The following is a 19,798-nucleotide window of genomic DNA, read 5'->3' as shown; positions in this document are numbered from 1 at the left end:
AAATGAAAAATGAATAATGTGTAGCATGTTATCAGTGGAAATCAGTGGACTCAGTGTTGCCAAGTTCATATTTTGTGGAAAATTGTCATACCCCCCTTTAGAACCAAAATAACAATAGAAACATGTCCTTGAGGCTTCGAAGTGTGTGGAGTAAGTTAAGGAGGTTGTTTGTGAAGCGTGCAAGTCTTCCAAGTTGGAGCAGCTGTTTCCTTTGAACTTCAAAGCTCATTTTGATGTGCAACAAGTCATGTGACCCAACTGTCATACACACGTGGCTACGCTGGTTTGATCCCATTTTACTCTTGTTCCCTCTTTTGTGCTTGTATTGTGAAATTGAAATATCACAGAGATCTTAAATCAGATGTTATTTTTAGTCACAGCCAGACCGACTGTCATTGTGACCAGACAGCAGCTTCACAAAGGAACATTTTTGAAAGACACTTTATTTTTCTGTGTTTCTGAGTTACAAAGCTCAGTGTCAATGCAACATTAAAACTATGAACATAGTGTATGTGAGCGTTTGCTAAGGCTCACTGAATAAAAGCTATTAATTGGTCTGTTGTCAGTTTTTCCTGCTGATGTGAACATTGTCAAGAGTCTTGGCAGCATAACATGTTTGATAATCTCTTATATATACGTATAAAAAAAGACGTAAATGGAAAGTTCTGCTCTTTGGCTTCAGCCTGTGTCTGTAATTTGGATCTGTTGTAACTTAACTGGAAATGGAGTTTTCTTCTTTTCTCATTTTTTTCCTCTAAGCACAGATTTCAGATTTTTCAGGGTTTACTTTATTGCTGCTGCTGCTAAATAAACAAAACAGAACTCAAAATAGAGAGAAGCAATGGAAAACCTGACAGGACTCGTTTCTGTTGGCTCGCTGAGAAACCCAGAGAAAGTCCCAGCAGCCCTGGAGGTTGGTAGGCAGGCGAGAGGAGGGACGCCGTTCCTGCTCCTCTGTCTCTTGTCCACATGGCATCCATCTCTCTGGACTACGAGCTGCCGGACGACCGTCAGGAGCTAGTAAACAGGATGAAGTACCTGCTTGAAACAGAGAGGGAGCATAAATCTCACCTGGTGTCTCTAATGTGCTGCATAGGTCAGTATTTCTCATCTTTCCTGACAAGTCGAGCCACGTCTGCGCTCACTCCTGACTCACATTAGGTGTTGAGTAATTTGATGAAATTGTAATCTGTACTAAAGAGAGGAGGTTATCTGTGTGTCAGGGACACTTGTAACAGTGGACTAAAAGTCCTGAGTAGTGAGATGTTTTTAATGACACTTTTTGGAGTTTTCTGACCTGCGTTGAGTATAATTTTGAGGGTTGCAGGCTGGCAGACATGAAGCAGAGACATGAGTCAGCGACTGGCTGGATTCCCGCTCTGGTCGGACACAGGATGAGGAAAGCTGATGGAAAACACACATGGTTCATGTTTCAGACAAATAATGTGATTTACTCGAGCTACATCAGTTTCCTCTTCCTCTTTAATTACGTCCACTGGTGTCCATATCTTCACTACCTCCCTGGCTGTTGGACAACAGGTTGCCATGGTGATGGGAAAGGGAAAAAGAGGTCAGCTGTAGAGAGTCATGCAGTTTCAGTCTTTGGGAAATGATGTCCTTTTTTTCATCTGCTGGGACATGTGGTCATACATATTGTCTTTCTGTAGCACCTTCTTATACTGCTGCACAGGACAATGCAAGTCAACAGACAGAAAACAGGCTCATGACTTTCTCCAAAATACGTCTGTGCTCGCTGGACCTCTCTCAGGGGATGTGATGCGACAAAAAAAATAACCATGTGCCTTTTTTCTTCTTTAGATGAAAGAGGACAGGGTGCAGAAGAAGACATTTACAAAATGGATAAACCAGCATCTGTTGAAGGTAAGAAGGAAATGCAATTCACTCATGTTCTGTGCATGTAACACAGATTTAATGTGAATTCTTATTTAAATTCCAACATATTCTTCCTCAGTTTGCAGAAACTGCCCTTGAAAACAGTACATGTCATCACGAATGCACAAAACATTGCATCAACGAATGAAAACATTGGAAATTGTGTCAATCTACAGGAACAGAGTTTGGACTGAATGACAGCTGCAGATGAACACACACAAGCTAGGGAGTTGTTTGCTCAAAGAAAACTGCTGGAGACATCAGCGAGCCAAAAGAAGAAAATACATACATTAATTGAAACTGTATTGACGCTCAGTGCAGAGATACATTACTGGTCTTAAAATACTTCTCACATCGATAAAAAAGGATATTTAAAACTATTTTTACCACCAGAGATATACACATAAGCTGGTGGATATGTTGGGGAAGATGTTCATCACCTGATGAAAGTCTTTTTGTACAATATGCATAGTATTTGCAGCAACACGTTGTCTTTTGTTGAGGAAAACAAATCCCTGACTCAGCTGTTTTAGTGGAATTTCATGAAACACAGACGGACGAGCTGTGACACGCAATGAACCACTTACTGGGGATCATATGTCACTTTATTTTATTTTATGTCACTTTTAAGGATTTGTGCTACAATAATTACATTTTTTTATTTGAAATAAAACATGAGATGTAGCTCAAAGTTCAGCTCCTGAAAGTCCTACAACAAACATGAGAGTGTCGCTTTTATTTATTGTTTTTTGTTTATTATTTTATTTTCATCATAAATTATACTCCCCTCTTATTTATTTCCTATTATTTTTCAGTCATATTTCCTGAATTCACTCAATAGTCTTTTGACATTTTAACATTTTCTGTTTCTGTAACCTCCCTCATTCATTTTTTCTCCTTGTCAAGGTTTTATTTACTTATTTAAAATGATTTTCTTCCCTCCTTCATATGTATTCGAGGGGGTTATATTGCTATATAAAGCACTTTATATTCATATGAAAACTGACCAAAAAAAGACACGAATGACAGATCTAAGCTTAATAGCAGTGTAAGCTTCATTTATATAATTTACGTAATCAATAATTCACAGGCCAAAGGATTCGACACTCACACTTAGTGATGACGACAGCCTCATAGATCAGCAGCTCGTACAGCTCATGAGGTCAATCTGTGCATATTTTCTTTTATTGAACCTTCAGTGATGATCAATGTGGAATGAACGGATCACAACAGAGTCACCTGTTGGCCTCCCACATGGCCTCTGAGAAAGTGCTGAGTAACGGTGCGTTTGGTCCAATAACACAAGGGTGCAGGTCTATTTTGGCTCCACAGCTGTGGCTCCTATCTGGGATTACGGTGTTGAAAGCTCTGTGTGAAAGCAGGTCAGCCGGCAGCAGTGTGACTTCAGAGGCGCGGTATGTAGGACAGGAAGGAGAGAAGGCCCGCTGGAGGGACAAGGCCTCGGACTGGAGTTGTCAAGTGTCGGCAAGAAGTGCATAGTAGGCTGCACTCCTTTGAGTTTAGAGAAAGACGCAAATGTATGTGAACTAAAATTGAAACGGAGTCCCGGTTGATTAAAGGGTAAACGTCGGAGAGCTTCATGCCGTTATGTGTGACATTGACAATCCTTCCAGAGCTGTCAAATTTCAAATGCATATACTCTATGAATGTGCCAACAAACAATAATCACATTTATAAAAACACCAGGGATCCATTTATTTATATATTCTATGTTTATCTTTGTGCACACACTTGTTCCGCCATCAGTGCTCCATGCGAATCCATGGGAATGTTGATGCATGAAATCAGCCGCCTCATTCCGTTCTTCACGGTGAATCATGGCAACAACCAAGAGAATTTACAGTGAGCATGAGTTTCTGCTATCAGTTGCTCAGTTATTGCCGTCAGCGGTATGACTGTTTGATGCTGCCTGGAACGTCCACTCCTGATGATGTCATCAGTGAGGTGAAAAGTCTCTAGGGAAGAAAGAAAAGCCCGACTTGCCTGAATCCTGCTGCCACCTGTCACCTCCTGGCATCACGCTCACACTCCAACAGCTGCAAGGGAAAGGGAGCAGCAGGCAGTCATGGGAATCAGAGTCTGAATTTGATTTTCCGGCCCAGTTGATGCATACAAATCACGTTTGCACTCTGGAAAGGGAGATTATCTCAGTTATGATAATGAACAACAGATTTTGAAACCTAATGATGACATATGCAGTGTGGTCACATGTGCGTTCTCCTCTCTTGTAGGTCCGGAAGCATATTAACGACCTGTATGAAGACTTGAGAGATGGACATAACCTGATCTCACTCCTGGAAGTTTTGTCTGGAGACATGCTGGTGAGTGGAGATCTTTTTTTTTCCAATTCTATTTTAATGGTTAATGTAATGATGTAATAACAGCTCAAAGCTAAAGAACATAGTAGTGATAAATGAATCCCTTTGGTCCGTCTTGCAAAACAGATGACATAAGTCAGTATTTTCGCAAAAGGTACGAGGCGTCGCTCCCTGTGATAAACTTAGTTAACCCCCTTGGGCTTTAACATCAGCCAGCAACCAGCTGGTAAACACAGGAGACATCTGCTGAGATCTTCTGTCGCTGTAACGGGCTGTTTGCAGCTGGGTTTGTTTTATTCCAGTGAGTCGATCAGTTCCGAGTTACGTAATGCTGCCATCATGCTGCCCCAACAGATCCTCCTCCTCCACTGTGACTAACCTCCATTCTCTGAGTACCTCTCTATTTTTCTGTTTACATCCTGTTTCCTCCTCCTCTGTTGAGCCCCCACCTCCTCCCCACCCCCTGTGATTGTTTTCTCTCCATTGTCCGCCTTCGTTTGATTTGCCCACTGTCTCTGTATCACTGTCTTCCTTTCTCCCCCCCATGCGTTGCCCTTTCGGTGGTAAAGCCAAGGGAGCGTGATTTTCTGAAGACTTTGCGGTTGGTGAGTGGGACAGAAGCATGTGCGGTTGAGCAGCATGGAGACACGGTGGATGATGATAAGGGGGTACGTGTGGATTGTACGCCCCCCCCAACCCCACACACCTCTAACAAACTAACCTCAGAACATGCTGTTGGCACAAGTGTGTAAATCTGTTTTATCTGACTCTAGTGCTGCGTAATTTTCTTAACAAATACTGTAGTTGCTCCACACGATCATATAGTTTCTCTTCTTTGGAATTTTGATGTTGTGTAGTTTTGTGATCAGCAAGAGACAAATCCGTTTTCAATCAGGTGATTTGTGAGAAATGTGCACATGAGCCAAAGACCCTGGCGGCTTGAATTTTACTTTTCGATGATACATGTTGTACTTTGAACATGTGAAAGCTTTTAAACGTGAAGTAAATAATAGAAGAGCATTCAATCTGGTTCTTTATATACATTTCACCAGCTTCTGCTTTGGGCACATTGAAGTCTTAAGACAACTTCATCTGTAGACTCAGCTTCACTGGACAAAAGCTGTGGGGTGTCACTGCACTGCACGGCTGTCGCCCGGAGCAACGGCTGAGTGTTTTCCTGCTGCTACGTCACGGCTTCAGTGCGTTTTTCATTTCATCGCCTCACGCTGTGTCCTCCGAACGTCAGTGTGCATTTGGAGTTTGGACAGATGCTTCTTCAGGAGTCACATGGGGAATTATATCTGAATGGGTGAAGTTGCAGAGTCACTTTGTGGAAATAAACATTAAAAGCATGATTTTTGAGGTGGAAATGGGGGGGGGGGTGCATTTGCATACATGGATTCTTAGAAGCTGGCAGCTGCTGCTGTGTTTTTGTGTGAGCGCCTCTATGTCTTCACCTTAACAGATGGGTGGGTAAGATTCTGAGTCTTGGGTCCTTTGTGAATGCACATTTCTTTAGTTTGTCCGCTGATACAGAGATGAAGCAGTTTACCACACACAGCTGCTGTCCGCTCTTTGTCCTCCACAGCCTCGGGAGAGAGGAAGGATGCGCTTCCACAGACTCCAGAATGTACAAATAGCACTGGATTATTTAAAAAGACGGCAGGTAAGAGTCAGTCTGTATTTTGAATGAGCACCTTCAGTAAAAGTTGTGATCGTTTGCACAAACACCACATTATTCATATAGCCTGGACACGGTGCTCGAGTCCAAATAGTGATTGTTTCCATCCTCACGTCCAAGGAATAAAAATGACATGAGGTGTCATGTGTCCTGTGCCGGAGACACACATTTTCTTTCTTTTTTTTCTGCAACAAACAAAGCAAACAATTGATTTCAACCGATGAAGGCTGCTGCTGCATCATTGAATCAAAGTCAAACATTCCTAGCTCTTTTACTTTGTCTGTCACAGGATTCAAAACATTGGGGACACCGTGCACCAGACACACCACACAGGCGTACATCCTACTGATTTCAATACACCACTGGTTCCAACACAATGGCTTCAACAGCCAGGTTTCCATGGTGATTGTATTACCAGTACAGTCACATGCTTCGGACCTGAGGCTTTGTCCGACTCCCTGGATGAAAACCGGAAGTCATTTGTCACAAATTTACATTGGCAGCATTTAAGGAGCAGCGGCGACAAATCCCATCAGTGGGCTCCCGGGGAGCTTTGATTGCCCTCCCTTCCCCCACCAAAGCCAGGATGTGATGAGGAACGGCGCCTGGCTCAGATGTAGCCAGATGTGACGTAAGACCCAGGACAAAGGAATCACAGACCACAGAGTCTCATCTGCATTCATCTGCACAGCATTTGTGTCTGACACACAGAACAAATGATCCTCCTGGTCGTCAGGTCATCAGGAAATGTTTCCTAATTAAGAGCTTGTGAGAGATTGTGTCAAGACTGATTTCCTCCCTCCTGGTTCATGTCCCCTCACAGCACTGACTGACTATTGCACCACCTGGTGGCGTTCGATCAATGAGTCACATGATTTATAAAGCATTTATGTCAATCTACAACTGTATAAGTCCCATGAATAAGAAGGTGAAGAAAATGTTGTTGTTGTTGTTGCTGAAATTGTGAATATTGATCAGATATCTCTTGTCTTCAGGTCAAACTTGTAAATATCAGGAACGATGACATCACAGATGGAAACCCCAAACTGACCCTGGGATTGATCTGGACCATAATTTTGCACTTTCAGGTCTGTGTTCTCGTCTTGTCACCTGTAAAACTTTATTCCTGACATTGTAACGCACACTATTTTTTATTCTCAGTAACTTAATAATATTAGGACACATAGGTTTTTAATAAATACATTCACATCCATTCAGTCAGCGTTCCTCAATCAATACAGCAAACATCCTGTTAGCTGTGGTCACTTCCAGTCCACAAGAGATAGCTTCAAAATGTTTTGTTTTGTTTTGTTAATCATGACTGAATAGAATTCAATATGAAGAGAAAAGGAACGAAGTGTGTGTGTGTGTGTGTGTGTGTGTGTGTGTCATTAAATACTTCACTATCCATCCACGGCCTGGACTCCACCATGCTGACAAGGTAGCGTTTTGCGGCGTCGCCATCAGCTGCCGCTGTCAGTCTCACGTACACTGCAGAGCAGCAGCCGACTTGTTTCTTCTCGATTCAGAGGGAAAGACGAAGATATTTTTGTGCACACCTTTATTATAAAACCACTGCTGTCAGCCGACGGACATGTGTGAACACTCAACGTTTCTTTGCCTGAAGGATCCAGATTCATGTCCCTGCTGGCCCCATTTTTTATTAATGTGAGAATAATGATGGTGTGTGTGTGTGTGTGTGTGTGTGTGTGTGTGTGTGTGTGTGTGTACGAGCGTGTGTGTGCGTGTTTGACCTAGACGACCCCTCTTTTGATTCTGTTATTTTGTTGCACTAAGGTTTTGTTTGACAGACTTTTCAGCGCGTTATCAGCTGCGTGCAGATAAGTTTGATTCCATCACACAAAGCGACTGCAGTCGACACAGATTTCCTCTCATGTTTATTTTAGTCACTGATGAATACATCAAAACCAGTCTTCATGTCTGTGCAGGAGGAGTTAACAGAGTCACGGCAGTAACAGTCGTGTTGGAAATGTAGTTTGTTCCACTTCCAAGTTCCCTCGTTTAAATTGAACTAGCCGTGAAACCATTTCAACGACCTTTTTGAAAGTGTTGTACCTAAATCCACTTGATTTTTTTCTAAATGTTGTGATGTGTCAGTGTTTGACCTTACAACAGTATCAACTCCTTTAAACTCCATCAACATTAATTAATATCACACTGAATCAGCGCTAAAAAAAACACATCAACTATGTTTTTGCACAAATTGTTCAGATGTAAATGAAGGTGTAATCATGAGTAGGGGTGGTTAACACAGGATCTCTTTCTGTGTGGAGTTTCCATGTTCTGCCGGTGTCTGCGTGCGTTCTCTCTGTAGGTGTGAACGTGAGGGTGAACGGTTGTCTGTCCTTCATGTGGCCCTGTGATGAGCTGCCGACTCGTCCAGGGTGTAATCTGACGTTCGCCTGTTGACAGCTGGGATCGGCTCCAGCACAACCGCAACCCGTAAACCGGGAGCGAGCGGAAGATGAGGACGATCAAGAATAGTAATGGTTAAAGTAATTAAATTACACACTATAGCTGGCATCTAACTGCCTTTGACTCGTATCAGTGACGACACATGTCCTGCAGTTTGACCTGTGCTGGCTGTCAGGTGACTCTGACCTTCAGGGAAACTTCAGCGAGCCGGCTGCAGCAGATATTTATATCTGAGCTGTGTGGTGGTATGGTATTTATTCTTTTGGTTCCGATTTCTGTGTCAACTCTGTATTCACAGATTCCTCCGCTGTGCGTTTTGTTCACATTTTATACTTCCGTGGTATAATTCAATCATGTTGTGATGGTGACTCAGTTCCTGGTCCGTGTGTTTGCCCCCTCGTGAACTGTCCCTGCGGCGATCCGTTCAGATAATAGTGTTTGTTTAACACGCTGGCTCCACCGCTGGCTCCGCCATTGTGTGTGTCTTGATTAATAGACAAACTGAAAGCACTTTGTTGTCCAGCTTTGCTCGTGCTGCGCCCGATGACCTACACTGGTCTGGTTTTCAAAGCCCGGCTGGCACCCTGTCCGGCTCATTCACTCTGTCAGAGCAGACGGACATGCTGAGCCAAAGTTTGTCACAACATAATGAGCCCGCGTGCTCAGATAGCACATTATACACACACATACACACGGTCATATAAGGAAACCTTACTGTGATGAGCGTTTGTCTACTGTGCAGACGAAGCAGACCAACCAGTCCCAAACAGGTCTGTGCACAACTTTCATTCTCGGCCGAGGACCTCAGCCAAGCACACGTTTATAATGTTTGTGCTGGAATAGCAAAGCCAGAGAAATGTTTCAAAGGTCAGAAAGGATTCCGGTGTCAGACGGGTGAGCGAGTGGGCGTGAGGGTAAGCCAGAGAGAGAGAGACGCTGACTGGTGAGAGAAGCTGACCGGTTCGTAGATGAGACTTGATTAAAGGAACACACTGAGGTGTCATTAGTCCGACGTGAGGGCAGCTCTCTGTCAGCGGGATCATGACTCATCAGCTGACGGGCTCACGGGATCATTTGCTGGAAAGCAGCTCGCTGTGAGTTTGAACGCTTTCAATGGGGACGACTCTGTATGACTGACAGCCATGGGAAATATCTGCGGCTGTGTCCGGGGCCCAAAGGAGGATTGTTATGTTGACCCCAAGAAGGCTCCGCTGAACCCTGAATCCAAGGAGCTTAGAGGTCGCCGCTATTTTCAGAGGAGGAAGAAGAAATCAGCTGATTTTCAGCCTGAATCCACTAGGAAACCTGTCAGCGAGGTGTGTGTCACTGGGTCCACCTGCGATAGAGCAGAGGGCCGTGACGGCCCGGATGGGGACGCACAACGAAGACAAGGAGCAACAGCTGAGTCCCTCGAACCCGCAGAGGTGGACACACATCAGTGCAGCCAAGACAGCGTCAGCACAGGTGTCGGAGATGTTGGAGAGGAGCCGGTGTTGAATCCCTCTAAACAACCTCTCAATAAGACCTGCAGGTTTGGAAGGTTCTCCAGAGGTTCTGATCACAGCAGGTCCAGTCTGGACAAGGACGTTCTGCTCGTGAGGAAGCTGCTGCGGCGCCAGTTAAGGCGTGCTGTTAGTTTTGGAGCGGTGGAGCACGTGCTGCAGACTCTGAGGGGTCGTGACGGACCTGTGAATGAGGAGTCGCTTGCTAAGATTATTTGGGGCTCTCAACCCCACGGGAGGAGGCCGAGGGCCTTCAGCTGCTCCGGTTACACTGAGCGTCGGGCCAAATGTATTTCTCTCCAGGACGAGGTAAATCACAACTTGACTTTTATACGGTAGCTAACGTGATGTCATTCATTGATGGAACTGGTCGAAATATGAGCCACGTTTGTTGACACTTTCCCAGTTTCCTTCTGTCAGCATGTGATGACATTGGCCTTAGTGTGTTTGTCCTTCATCTGTGTTGTCATCGTAAAATCTGTCATGATTTGCACATCCAGCTGTGTGATATTTACATCCTGCGGCTTCTTTACAACACATTGTGGAAGTTACACTTTTGCTACAAAACTCGAAACGTCAAAAGATTTTGAGAACAAGTAAACTGTTCTGTATTTAAAGCTTTGTTTCCTCAACTTATCCATGGTTACTTTTTCAGATTTGGTCGGAAAGAGACGTTTGTTTTTCTGTTACTTGGCTGAAGGTTTGTTGAGTTGTAGCAACTTGTATTTTCCGTAACAAGCCGTCCACGTGTGGAACCTCTGCCGTCTGGTGTTTGGGTTGTCGTCGGTCTGTGCTGCAGGATTATTGACGCTCAGGTCGTAAGTGTGTCCGACCTGCCAGCAGAGCAGTGGAACTCAACCTATGAGGTGGTGCAGTTTGTTAAAGGTCATGCTCGCTCTTAGGTAATTTGTTACACAACTTTATCTATCACTGATACCGTGTGTTGGCTTTCAAACACATGGAGCCGTTAATGAACCAAACAAACTGATTGTCTGATTCAGACATCCTGTTACCTGAGGGTGGGACTGGAACAAGTGTAATGTTTTATTTTTATATCAGTAATAGTTCTGTACACGACGGGCATTGATTTGAATGAGGGTTGTCTGCTTCCTTTGGGTGACAGATCTCGGAGATTCATGTGAGGGGGGAGTCAGAGGACATGACAGCCAAGGAGAGGCTGCTGCTCTGGTCCAAGCAGATAACAGAGGGCTACGTGGGCGTACGATGTGATAACTTCACCACTTCCTGGAGGGATGGGAGGCTGTTTAACGCCATCATTCACAAATACAGGTATTGTAAGACAGGTTCACTGCCTTTTCTGTGAAAATAAAGAAGAAAGAAATGAGATATATTGACTTTTTTTATATTGATGTCTCTTTCTCCACAGGCCAGATCTAATAGACATGAGCGACATGAGCCGTGTGTCGAATCAGGCCAACCGATCAAACTTAGAGCAGGCGTTCGGCGTAGCTGAGCAGCTCGGGGTGGCTCGGCTGCTGGACCCAGAGGGTGAGCTCCAGACACGTCATCATTTCTGAGTCCTTCTCATGTACATGACAGTTTGGACGCTGAGGAATGAGTCTGATGTGCTGCACTCACCCTCCCTCTGGTTTCCCTCTCATCAGACGTAGACGTCCAGTCTCCTGATGAAAAGTCAGTCATCACATACGTCTCCACGCTGTACGAAGCCTTCCCCAGAGTCCCCGATGGAGTCGATGGAGTCGGCCCCAACGTAAGACGACCGCGTCAGTCCCCCAATGAACCCAACCAGTTCAATGCCTAAAGCTGCTGCTGATGAGCTCTTTCTCTGACCAGGACGTTGATATCAAATGGGTGGAGTACCAGAACATGATCAAATACCTCAGCCAGTGGATCAAACACAATGTGGCCATTATGTCAGATCGATCATTCCCCAACAACCCTGCAGAACTCAAGGTATCGTTCCAGCGGTGATTACGTTCACCGTGCACATGTTCATAGCGTCTGAAAGGATGAGCTGTCTGCTTCCACTGCCGCGCTGTATGAGTGGATAAGTGAGGGCCAGGATCCATTTGCTGCAAAACGCCAATATTCATTAATAGAGAAGCTCTTTCATGCTGGTTGCAGAGACCAATGGACAGATGCATTGAGATCCCTCTGCAGCATTGGATGCTTTGCTCTCTGCCTTAAAAAAAGATATCTGCTTTCTTTTACAGGCACTTTATTCACAATATCTGCAGTTCAAAGAACATGACATCCCACTGAAAGAAAATGAGAAGACAAAAATCAAAAATCTGTATAAAATGCTGGAGGTGCGTTGCCGCAGAAGAAGAAGAAAAATAAGACGACAACGATCAAACACTGTCACTGACAATAATTCTGTTTGGGGTGAATTTGACAGACGTGGATCGAGTTTGGGCGGATTCACTTACCCCAGGGTCATCATCCAAACGACGTGGAGAAGGAATGGGGCAAACTGATTGTTGCCATGCTGGAAAGAGAGAAGAGCCTGCGGCCCGAGGTGGAGAGGTATGTGGAGTGTTTTTCATCCATCATCTGTCAGTCAAAGTGTTTGTTTTTATGGTTTTAGTTTATGTGCCCAGCTGCTGTCTCAGGTCACATCAGTGCATGTCTGAGGACACATAGCGAGAAGCGAAGCAGGAAATGTCCCGATTATCTATTGTTTCTCTAAATGAGGGATCCCACAAGTAAATATGAGTCAGCATCATTTTGTCTGAGAATGTTTCAGGTTGCACACATCTGTAGTGAAACATAAAACACTGACAGAGATAGTAGAAGCTGAAGCTGCATACATTCATTTCTTTAAAAAAGCTGATCTCCTCTGGAGATTTTATGGAGAAACATCTGTGTGAAAGCTGACAAACATTCAGCTCTTTGTAAAGGTTCAGTCGTCAGCTGTTGTGTTTCACTCAGTGTTTGTTGTACAGACTGCAGGAAAGTGACTCAACGTTCTGGACACGTTTACCGACTCATTTGTGATTTTGTAGCTTGTAAACACAAACGTATTTACAGTCCAACGTTCAGTGCCGACACAGAGCGGCAGAAACAGTTTGGCAGTTGGCTGTGAGGACGGAGCCCTGTCGCAACACGTTGGTTCATGTAAAACCCCTCACGGCAGAATATCATCTCAGGGTGGGATTCAGTTCCTGACGCTATAAATGCGAGCGTGCTGAATTACATCTCGTCGGTCGCAGTCAAAGCGTGAAGGTTTGGACGAGGCTGCCGTCATTACAAAGTACCATGGCGTGTTTGAGCAGGATCTCTGTTAGCGACAGTAGTTTCATCAGCTTCGGTTCCAATGATGTCGTCCTGCAGCGTTTGGAACCGTCACAGTTCAACAGCTCAGTGTTTAATAACAACATCACCTTTGGATCCAGGTGAGATCGCATACTCGGCAGAGAGTGGAGTGGACTGTTGAAGGACGTAATTCATTTGTTCTTGTAGGCTGGAGACGTTGCAGCAGATAGCTAACAGGGTCCAGCGGGACTGCGTTAACGGAGAGGACAAGCTGGCGTTGGCTCGAACGTCCCTGCAGTCTGTAAGTTCTTCTCAAACTCTTTCTGTCTTGATGTCTGTCGTTCTGAATCACTGTGGATTCTAAGTTGCTTCTTCACTCCGGCTTTCCTCTTCCAAGGATGTTAAACGTCTCGAGTCCGGTATTCAGTTCCTCAATGAAGCTGAGATCGCCGGCTACCTGCTGGAGTGTGAGAGCATCCTCAGACAACAAGTGGTGGATATTCAGATTCTTCTGGACGGAAAATTCCCCTTCGCAGATCAGTTAGTCCAAAGGTAAAAACTAGATCTTCCTGTAAAACACATCACACAGAAACATCCTGCATGTGAACGCTCCTCATGCAGGCGTCGTTATGTTCTTAACACAGGGTATCGAACCTGCGGGATGAACTCCTGGCCCTCAGAGCTGAGTGTTCCTCCGTGTACAGCCAAGGTCGCACCTTGACGACAGAACAAACCAAAATGATGATCTCAGGCATCACACAGAGCCTGAACTCGGGCTTCTCCCAGAACTTTAGCACGAGCCTGACACCAGCCCTCGCCCCCGGGGGGTTCAGTACCCCCGGCTCCACATTCACCTCCAGCCTTACTCCGTGCCTGACTCCGTCCTTAACCCCTGCTGTGACCCCAGGCCTGCAGCCCCCTTCAGCGCCGACCTACGGGGGCAGCGGCGGCAGCAGTAGCGGCGGCGGCATGGACCCAGGAAGCCTCAGGCATTTGAAACACATGCAGATCCGCAAGCCTTTACCGAAATCCTCCCTGGCAGACGGCAGCATGACGGAGGAGGAGGTCAACATGAAGTTTGTGCACGACCTTTTGAACTGGGTGGCAGAGATGCAGGTGAGCAGACAGCGTTTGAACTGTAAATTTAACGCGCTGAATTTCTTGGTCATTTTTAATTTCATTTGCTTTAAAGTTACAATTGGACCGGTCAGAGTGGGGATCTGATTTACCGAGTGCAGAAACACATTTGGAAAACCACAAAACTGTACACAGAGCCATTGAAGAATTTCAGATGAGTCTGAAAGACGCCAAACTAAGTGAGGTGAGTGTTTTGTCCTGCTTACATTTTTATATCAGCACTACAAGTCATTGACCACTTCAAATTTTGGGGATTTTTTTTCCCCCCTGCAGATTCAGATGAAACCACCACTGAAACCAACATATTCAGAAAAACTGAGCAAACTAGAGCAGCAGTATGAACGGTTGTTGGTAAGTTGAGGACAACAATCTGAAACAGTGACAGTGCAGTGAGGTGACTGTCGTCTGAGTTCACGGTCGCCTGCTGTTGCAGAACTGTTCGCGGGAGCGACAGAGCCATCTGGAGACTCTGCACGACTTTGTGTCCCAGGCGACGCGGGAGCTGATCTGGCTGAACGAGAAGGAGGAAGAGGAGGTGGCATTCGACTGGAGTGATCGCAACAGGAACATATCCAAGAAAAGAGACTACCACGCTGTACGTCATTCACACATCTTTTATTTGTATTTTTATTTTGAATATGTATTCAGATATGCATTTCGAATGTTTTAGATTCAAACTTTTATTTAGGTATTTGTTTTTTAATTCTATTTCTTTATGACATGGTTGAAAACACTGGCATGTATGGTTCATACACCCCAACGGTTGTTGCAAGCGTCCAGTGACCTCATTGGAGTCCTCATGCAGCCTCTGTCTCCTCACAGGAGCTGATGAAGGAGCTGGATGAGAAGGAGGACGTGATGAAGTCTGTGCAGGACACGGCGGATTATCTTCTTCTGAAGAACCACCCTGCCAGGCTAACTATTGAAGTATGTCCTGTTGTTGATTCACTCGCCGTCCAACAAACGCTCCAGCTGCATTATGAGTCCCTGGGTTTTTAACCTGTGTGTCTGCGTGCAGGCGTACAGAGCGGCCATGCAGACGCAGTGGAGCTGGATTGTGCAGCTCTGCTCCTCTGTGGACCAGCACCTGAAGGACAACGCTGTTTACTTTGAGGTGAGTTTATCGTGAACTCTCTCGACTGGGATGTGTTTGGACGCAGCTGATGGATTGGTCCTTCCCCCTCTACAGTTTTTCAGCGATGCCAAAGAGTCCATGGACTACCTGAAAACGCTGCAGGACGCCATTCAGAGGAAGTACAGCTGCGATCGGAACAGCAGCCTGCACAGGCTGGAGGATCTCATCCAGGAATCCATGGTAACCTGGTGGAAACACGTAGAAATAAAAGAGAACATGTGTGTCTCATTTGTGTTGTGCTTCTCCAGGAGGAGAAAGAGCAACTTCTTCAGTACCGTAACACCGTCGCTGGGTTAGTGGGCCGAGCCAAAACCATTGTGCAGCTCAAACCCAGGAACCCCGACCACACTTTACGGTCCTCTATCCCTGTGAAGGCCGTCTGCGATTACCGGCAGATCGAGGTGACACTTTTCTCCACCCAGGATTTAAATGGATGGTGAATGGCAAACTCACCTGTGTGTTTGTGTTTCCGCAACAGATTACCATTTATAAAGACGACGAGTGTGTGTTGGCCAGCAACTCTCACCGCGCCAAGTGGAAAGTCATCAACCCAGCAGGGAACGAAGCCATGGTGCCGTCCGTCTGTTTCACCGTACCTCCACCCAACAAAGAGGCTGTCGATACGGCTGCAAGGTCTGATGCTACTTTTGCTTTTTTCATTACACTGCACACAACATTCAGAAATGTTTACAAGTATTCATTTATGTCTATTTGCACTGTGTAAATAGACACCGGACCTGCTGTTTGTTGGATGTCACCTCTCTTGCTTTTCCTACAGAACTGAGCAGCTGTACCAGAATGTTCTGGCACTGTGGCACCACTCCCACATCAACATGAAGAATGTGGTGTCCTGGCATCATCTAATGGCCGATATACGAACCGTCCGCAGCTGGAACGTGGCCTCGGTTTGTTTGTTTGACTGTTTTTAAAGCTGGCTTGTCGTTGAAACCGTAGATTGTCATCACTAGTAATGTGTTTGTGCTACTGCAGTTTAAGACGATGCTACCCGGTGAGCACCAGCAGGTTTTGAGCAGCCTGCAGTCTCATTTCGATGAGTTTGTGGAGGACAGCGAGGAGTCGGAGGTGTTCACAGTGGCAGACTGCAGCCAACTCGAGAGAGATGTCACAGCCTGCAAAGAATACTACCAGGAGCTGCTCAGAGCTGCAGAAAGAGGTTTGGCTCTCTCTCACACACACACACACACACACACACACACACACACACACACCCTGATCGGGGATCAAACCTGCAGCTCTCTAAGCCTTGGGCCTCAACATCATTCTTTTGGGATTATAATTTTTACCTCAAACTGAACCGGTAATAGTTCTAAAAAGATCGACTGTGCTGTAAGAGGTGACTATGAGTTAATAACTGGGTGAAAAGTCAGAAAAACATTCAGAACATATAGCATGTCTGTGGTACAGAACTCCTGCTCACTGGGATCATAACGCCATCTAGAGGCGGCATTAGTGCATTTCTGAGACTGTGTACTACGACTGCTACTACTAATAATATGGATTTATTTATTCATTTATGGATATTTCTTGATATATATATTTTATTGTATGAACATTACAAGGCTGTTGTCAGTTGTTGTCAGCTCTGTCTATAATCACATAAATATCTTTTGAAACTTTGAGAGGTGATGCACCGAACAGCATTCTTGACTTACTGACCATGTGCGTTTTTTCTGGCGAGCAGAGGAACAGGAGGAGTCGGTGTACAATCATTACATCTCTGAAATACGCAACTTCCGGATGCACCTGGAGGCCCATGAGGAACATCTGATCAGACAGATCCGCACGCCGCTAGAGAGAGACGACGTGGAGCAGAGCCTCCGGCGCATCGCAGAGCAAGAGGTGCACATCTGGACTGTCTGACGACATGTTCCCTTTCTCAACAAATTTCTCACCTCAATCCTACGTGTGGTTCTTTGCAGAAGAAGATTGCAGAGCTGAACAAACTGAAGGAGGACCTGGATGTCATGAAGGAGAAGTGTGAGCTGTTTCTCCGACAGGCTGCAGGTTTCCCGTCTGTGCAGACGCTCTCCTCTGAGCTCACCGTCCTCATTCAGAGCATGAGCCAGGTCTACTCCATGTCCTCCATGTACACGGACAAGTAAGCGACAGACGTAACTCTCGTGTCCAGCAGATGGTCAAAGTTCTGAAGCGCCAAAGACACGTTTATTCTCTTTTGCAGATTGAAAACAGTGAGTTTGGTGGTGAAGCACAGCCAGAGTGCGGAGGCGCTGGTTAAGACCTATGAATCTAAACTCTACGAGGAAGATGCTCTGACCTCTGACCTCCAGTCCATTGAAACTGTCATTTCTGCTCTCAAGGTACAAACTCAATTTAGATTTCACCAGTGTCCATAAAATTATTTAATCATGTTGCATTAAATATCATAGATCGGATTCCATTAGACCGGAACTTTATTGATCCCTCAGGAAATGTGTCATCAAAAGTATCGTCAGAATAAAAATATATACAAGAAGCAACAAATAGAAACAGTTAAAACCAGACATGTACAGCTATAGTCAGGCAAAATAAACATACCTCCCTTTGTTCGTAGCAATGGCGGACAGAGGTCGACGAAAAACAGGATGTGTTCCATGACATGGCGGATGAGCTCCAGAAGGCCCGAGTCATCAGCGAACGCATGTTTAAGACTCACAACGAGCGTGACTTCGACCTGGACTGGCACAAGGAAAAGGCCGATCAACTGCACGAGCGATGGCGCAACATTCACACACAGATCGATGGCAGGTGAGCTGCGGGTCACACGGGGACGAAACCAAATATATCTGCTCAAACGCGACGCTCACTGATGCAATTCCAGGCTGCGGGATCTGGACGGAATGAGCAAATCTCTGACGCACTACAGAGACTCTTACGGCGGTCTGGACGACTGGGTGAGACAGATGGAGGCCGAGCAGCTCAAGGCTCAAGAGAACAAACCTGAAGACAGCAAAGCTTTGGCCGAACTGTTGAACAAACAGAAGGTAGCACAGAGTTGTTGGAAGTAAAACAACGGGATCGAAGAATGCTGCGTGGTCAAACAGTCTGTGGTTTTCAGGTCCTGGTTGCTGAAATTGAACAAAAACAGAGTAAAATAGACGAGTGTCAGAAGAAGGCGGAACAGTACTCGTCTGCCGTGAAGGTAAACCACAGTATTCACTCTACACGGGGTTGATGTTTTTGGAAGTTTCTGGTGGAGAACTGAGGGTCTGAAACAGTTTGCTCTCTGTGAAGGATTATGAGCTCCAGCTGATGACCTTCAGAGCGATGGTGGACTCGCAACACAAATCTCCTCTGAAGAAACGGAAGATGCAGAGCTGCTCTGACGCCATCCAGCAAGAGGTAGATTCCCTGTGGAAACCAAAGCAAATTGTTATTATTGTTATCATGTGTCTGTGAGAGTATATTCCATTTTGCAAACAGTTTATGGATCTCCGGACCCGCTACACGGCTCTCGTAACGCTCATGACGCAGTATGTGAAGTTTGCCAGCAAGACACTGAGGAGAACTGAAGACGAGGAGGTGAGATTCAGATTTTCAAACGCTGCTGTGTAACTGCAGCTGCAGACTGGGGGCTTATGCTCAAACTACTCATAGGTTTGCATGTGCTCCAGCTTCTCCTCAGACCTGCATGTTTCACTGCCTGATGAGTAACAGGTGTAGAAAAGCAACAGCCTCTTTCACACAGTTGAATAAACAGACAGAATCAGAGCGCTATGTCACTGAGTGAACAGCAGAGGTCGTCACATCGGACCAAAAAAGACACAAGAACAAACACAAAGGCAGAGAGATCACAAAAATCACGCACCAGCTGGTTCCATCTGAGGGGGAAAAGATGATGTCGCTTCTGCTAGAAGTTGGATTCTGTAGCTTAAATGTGCTCAGCTGCTCACGACTGAAGATCTTTGCTTCTTTTGAGAAGCAAAGGGAATGCTGTGCATGTCTGGATCTTGTGGATGATGGTGGCTCTGTAGGAGGAGAACGGCTGGAGGATATTTCTTTCCCCTTCTTGGTCTTTCTTGGAATCTGACACAGTAGAAGGTCTGGGTCCTGCACAAGTTGCTCAGTAAGATTCTCTTGTCTTATCCGTCTCATCTTTAAAACGTATTGTTTTGCGTTTTAGAGCAGAAAGACTTTTGAAAGAGCAGAGAATGCAAAAAGGACAGAGAGCATGACGCTCCAAAAGGCTGCCGAGGAGCTAAAGCTCAGCCAGCTCCATCAACGGGTCGGTGAACTAGAAGCACAGCTGGCTGAAGGACGAGTGCAGCTGGAGAAGCTGCAAGGAGGAGTGAAGACACAGCAGAAGACGATTGATGAGCTAATCTCTGAGAAATCACAGCTCGAGCATGACGTGCATCACTGTCGCAGTGGTTTAGAGACAGCACTGAAGGAGAAAACTGCCAGAGAACAGGAAGTGACT

The 19,798-nt window shown here is 45.6% G+C and overlaps 1 protein-coding gene across 1 annotated transcript; it reads left to right on the top strand.

Moving 5' to 3' along the window:
• Positions 1-969: 969 nt before the first annotated feature.
• LOC144739827 (dystonin-like) lies at positions 970-19,729 on the top strand (the record flags this gene model as incomplete). Its single annotated transcript, XM_078622718.1, has 33 exons — positions 970-1,020; positions 1,819-1,881; positions 4,146-4,235; positions 5,821-5,898; positions 6,909-7,001; positions 10,975-11,141; positions 11,239-11,360; positions 11,477-11,583; positions 11,667-11,786; positions 12,047-12,142; positions 12,232-12,359; positions 13,296-13,389; positions 13,486-13,640; positions 13,733-14,204; positions 14,281-14,409; positions 14,499-14,576; positions 14,659-14,820; positions 15,048-15,152; positions 15,244-15,339; positions 15,415-15,540; positions 15,609-15,761; positions 15,839-15,993; positions 16,139-16,265; positions 16,351-16,534; positions 17,063-17,220; positions 17,301-17,479; positions 17,561-17,699; positions 17,933-18,126; positions 18,200-18,362; positions 18,437-18,520; positions 18,613-18,720; positions 18,802-18,900; positions 19,502-19,729. Coding segments are annotated over exons 1-33 (4,503 nt in total), but the record flags the coding sequence as incomplete, so codon positions are not given.
• Between the last annotated feature and the right edge of the window lie 69 nt (positions 19,730-19,798).

This window comes from Lampetra planeri, unplaced genomic scaffold (assembly GCF_965212315.1).
Source record: "Lampetra planeri unplaced genomic scaffold, kcLamPlan1.2.h2 scaffold_1735, whole genome shotgun sequence".
In the NCBI taxonomy this organism is placed as follows: Eukaryota; Metazoa; Chordata; class Hyperoartia; order Petromyzontiformes; family Petromyzontidae; genus Lampetra; species Lampetra planeri.
Note: the sequence above shows the minus strand (reverse complement) of the source record. Positions and strands in the feature narration are given on the sequence as shown.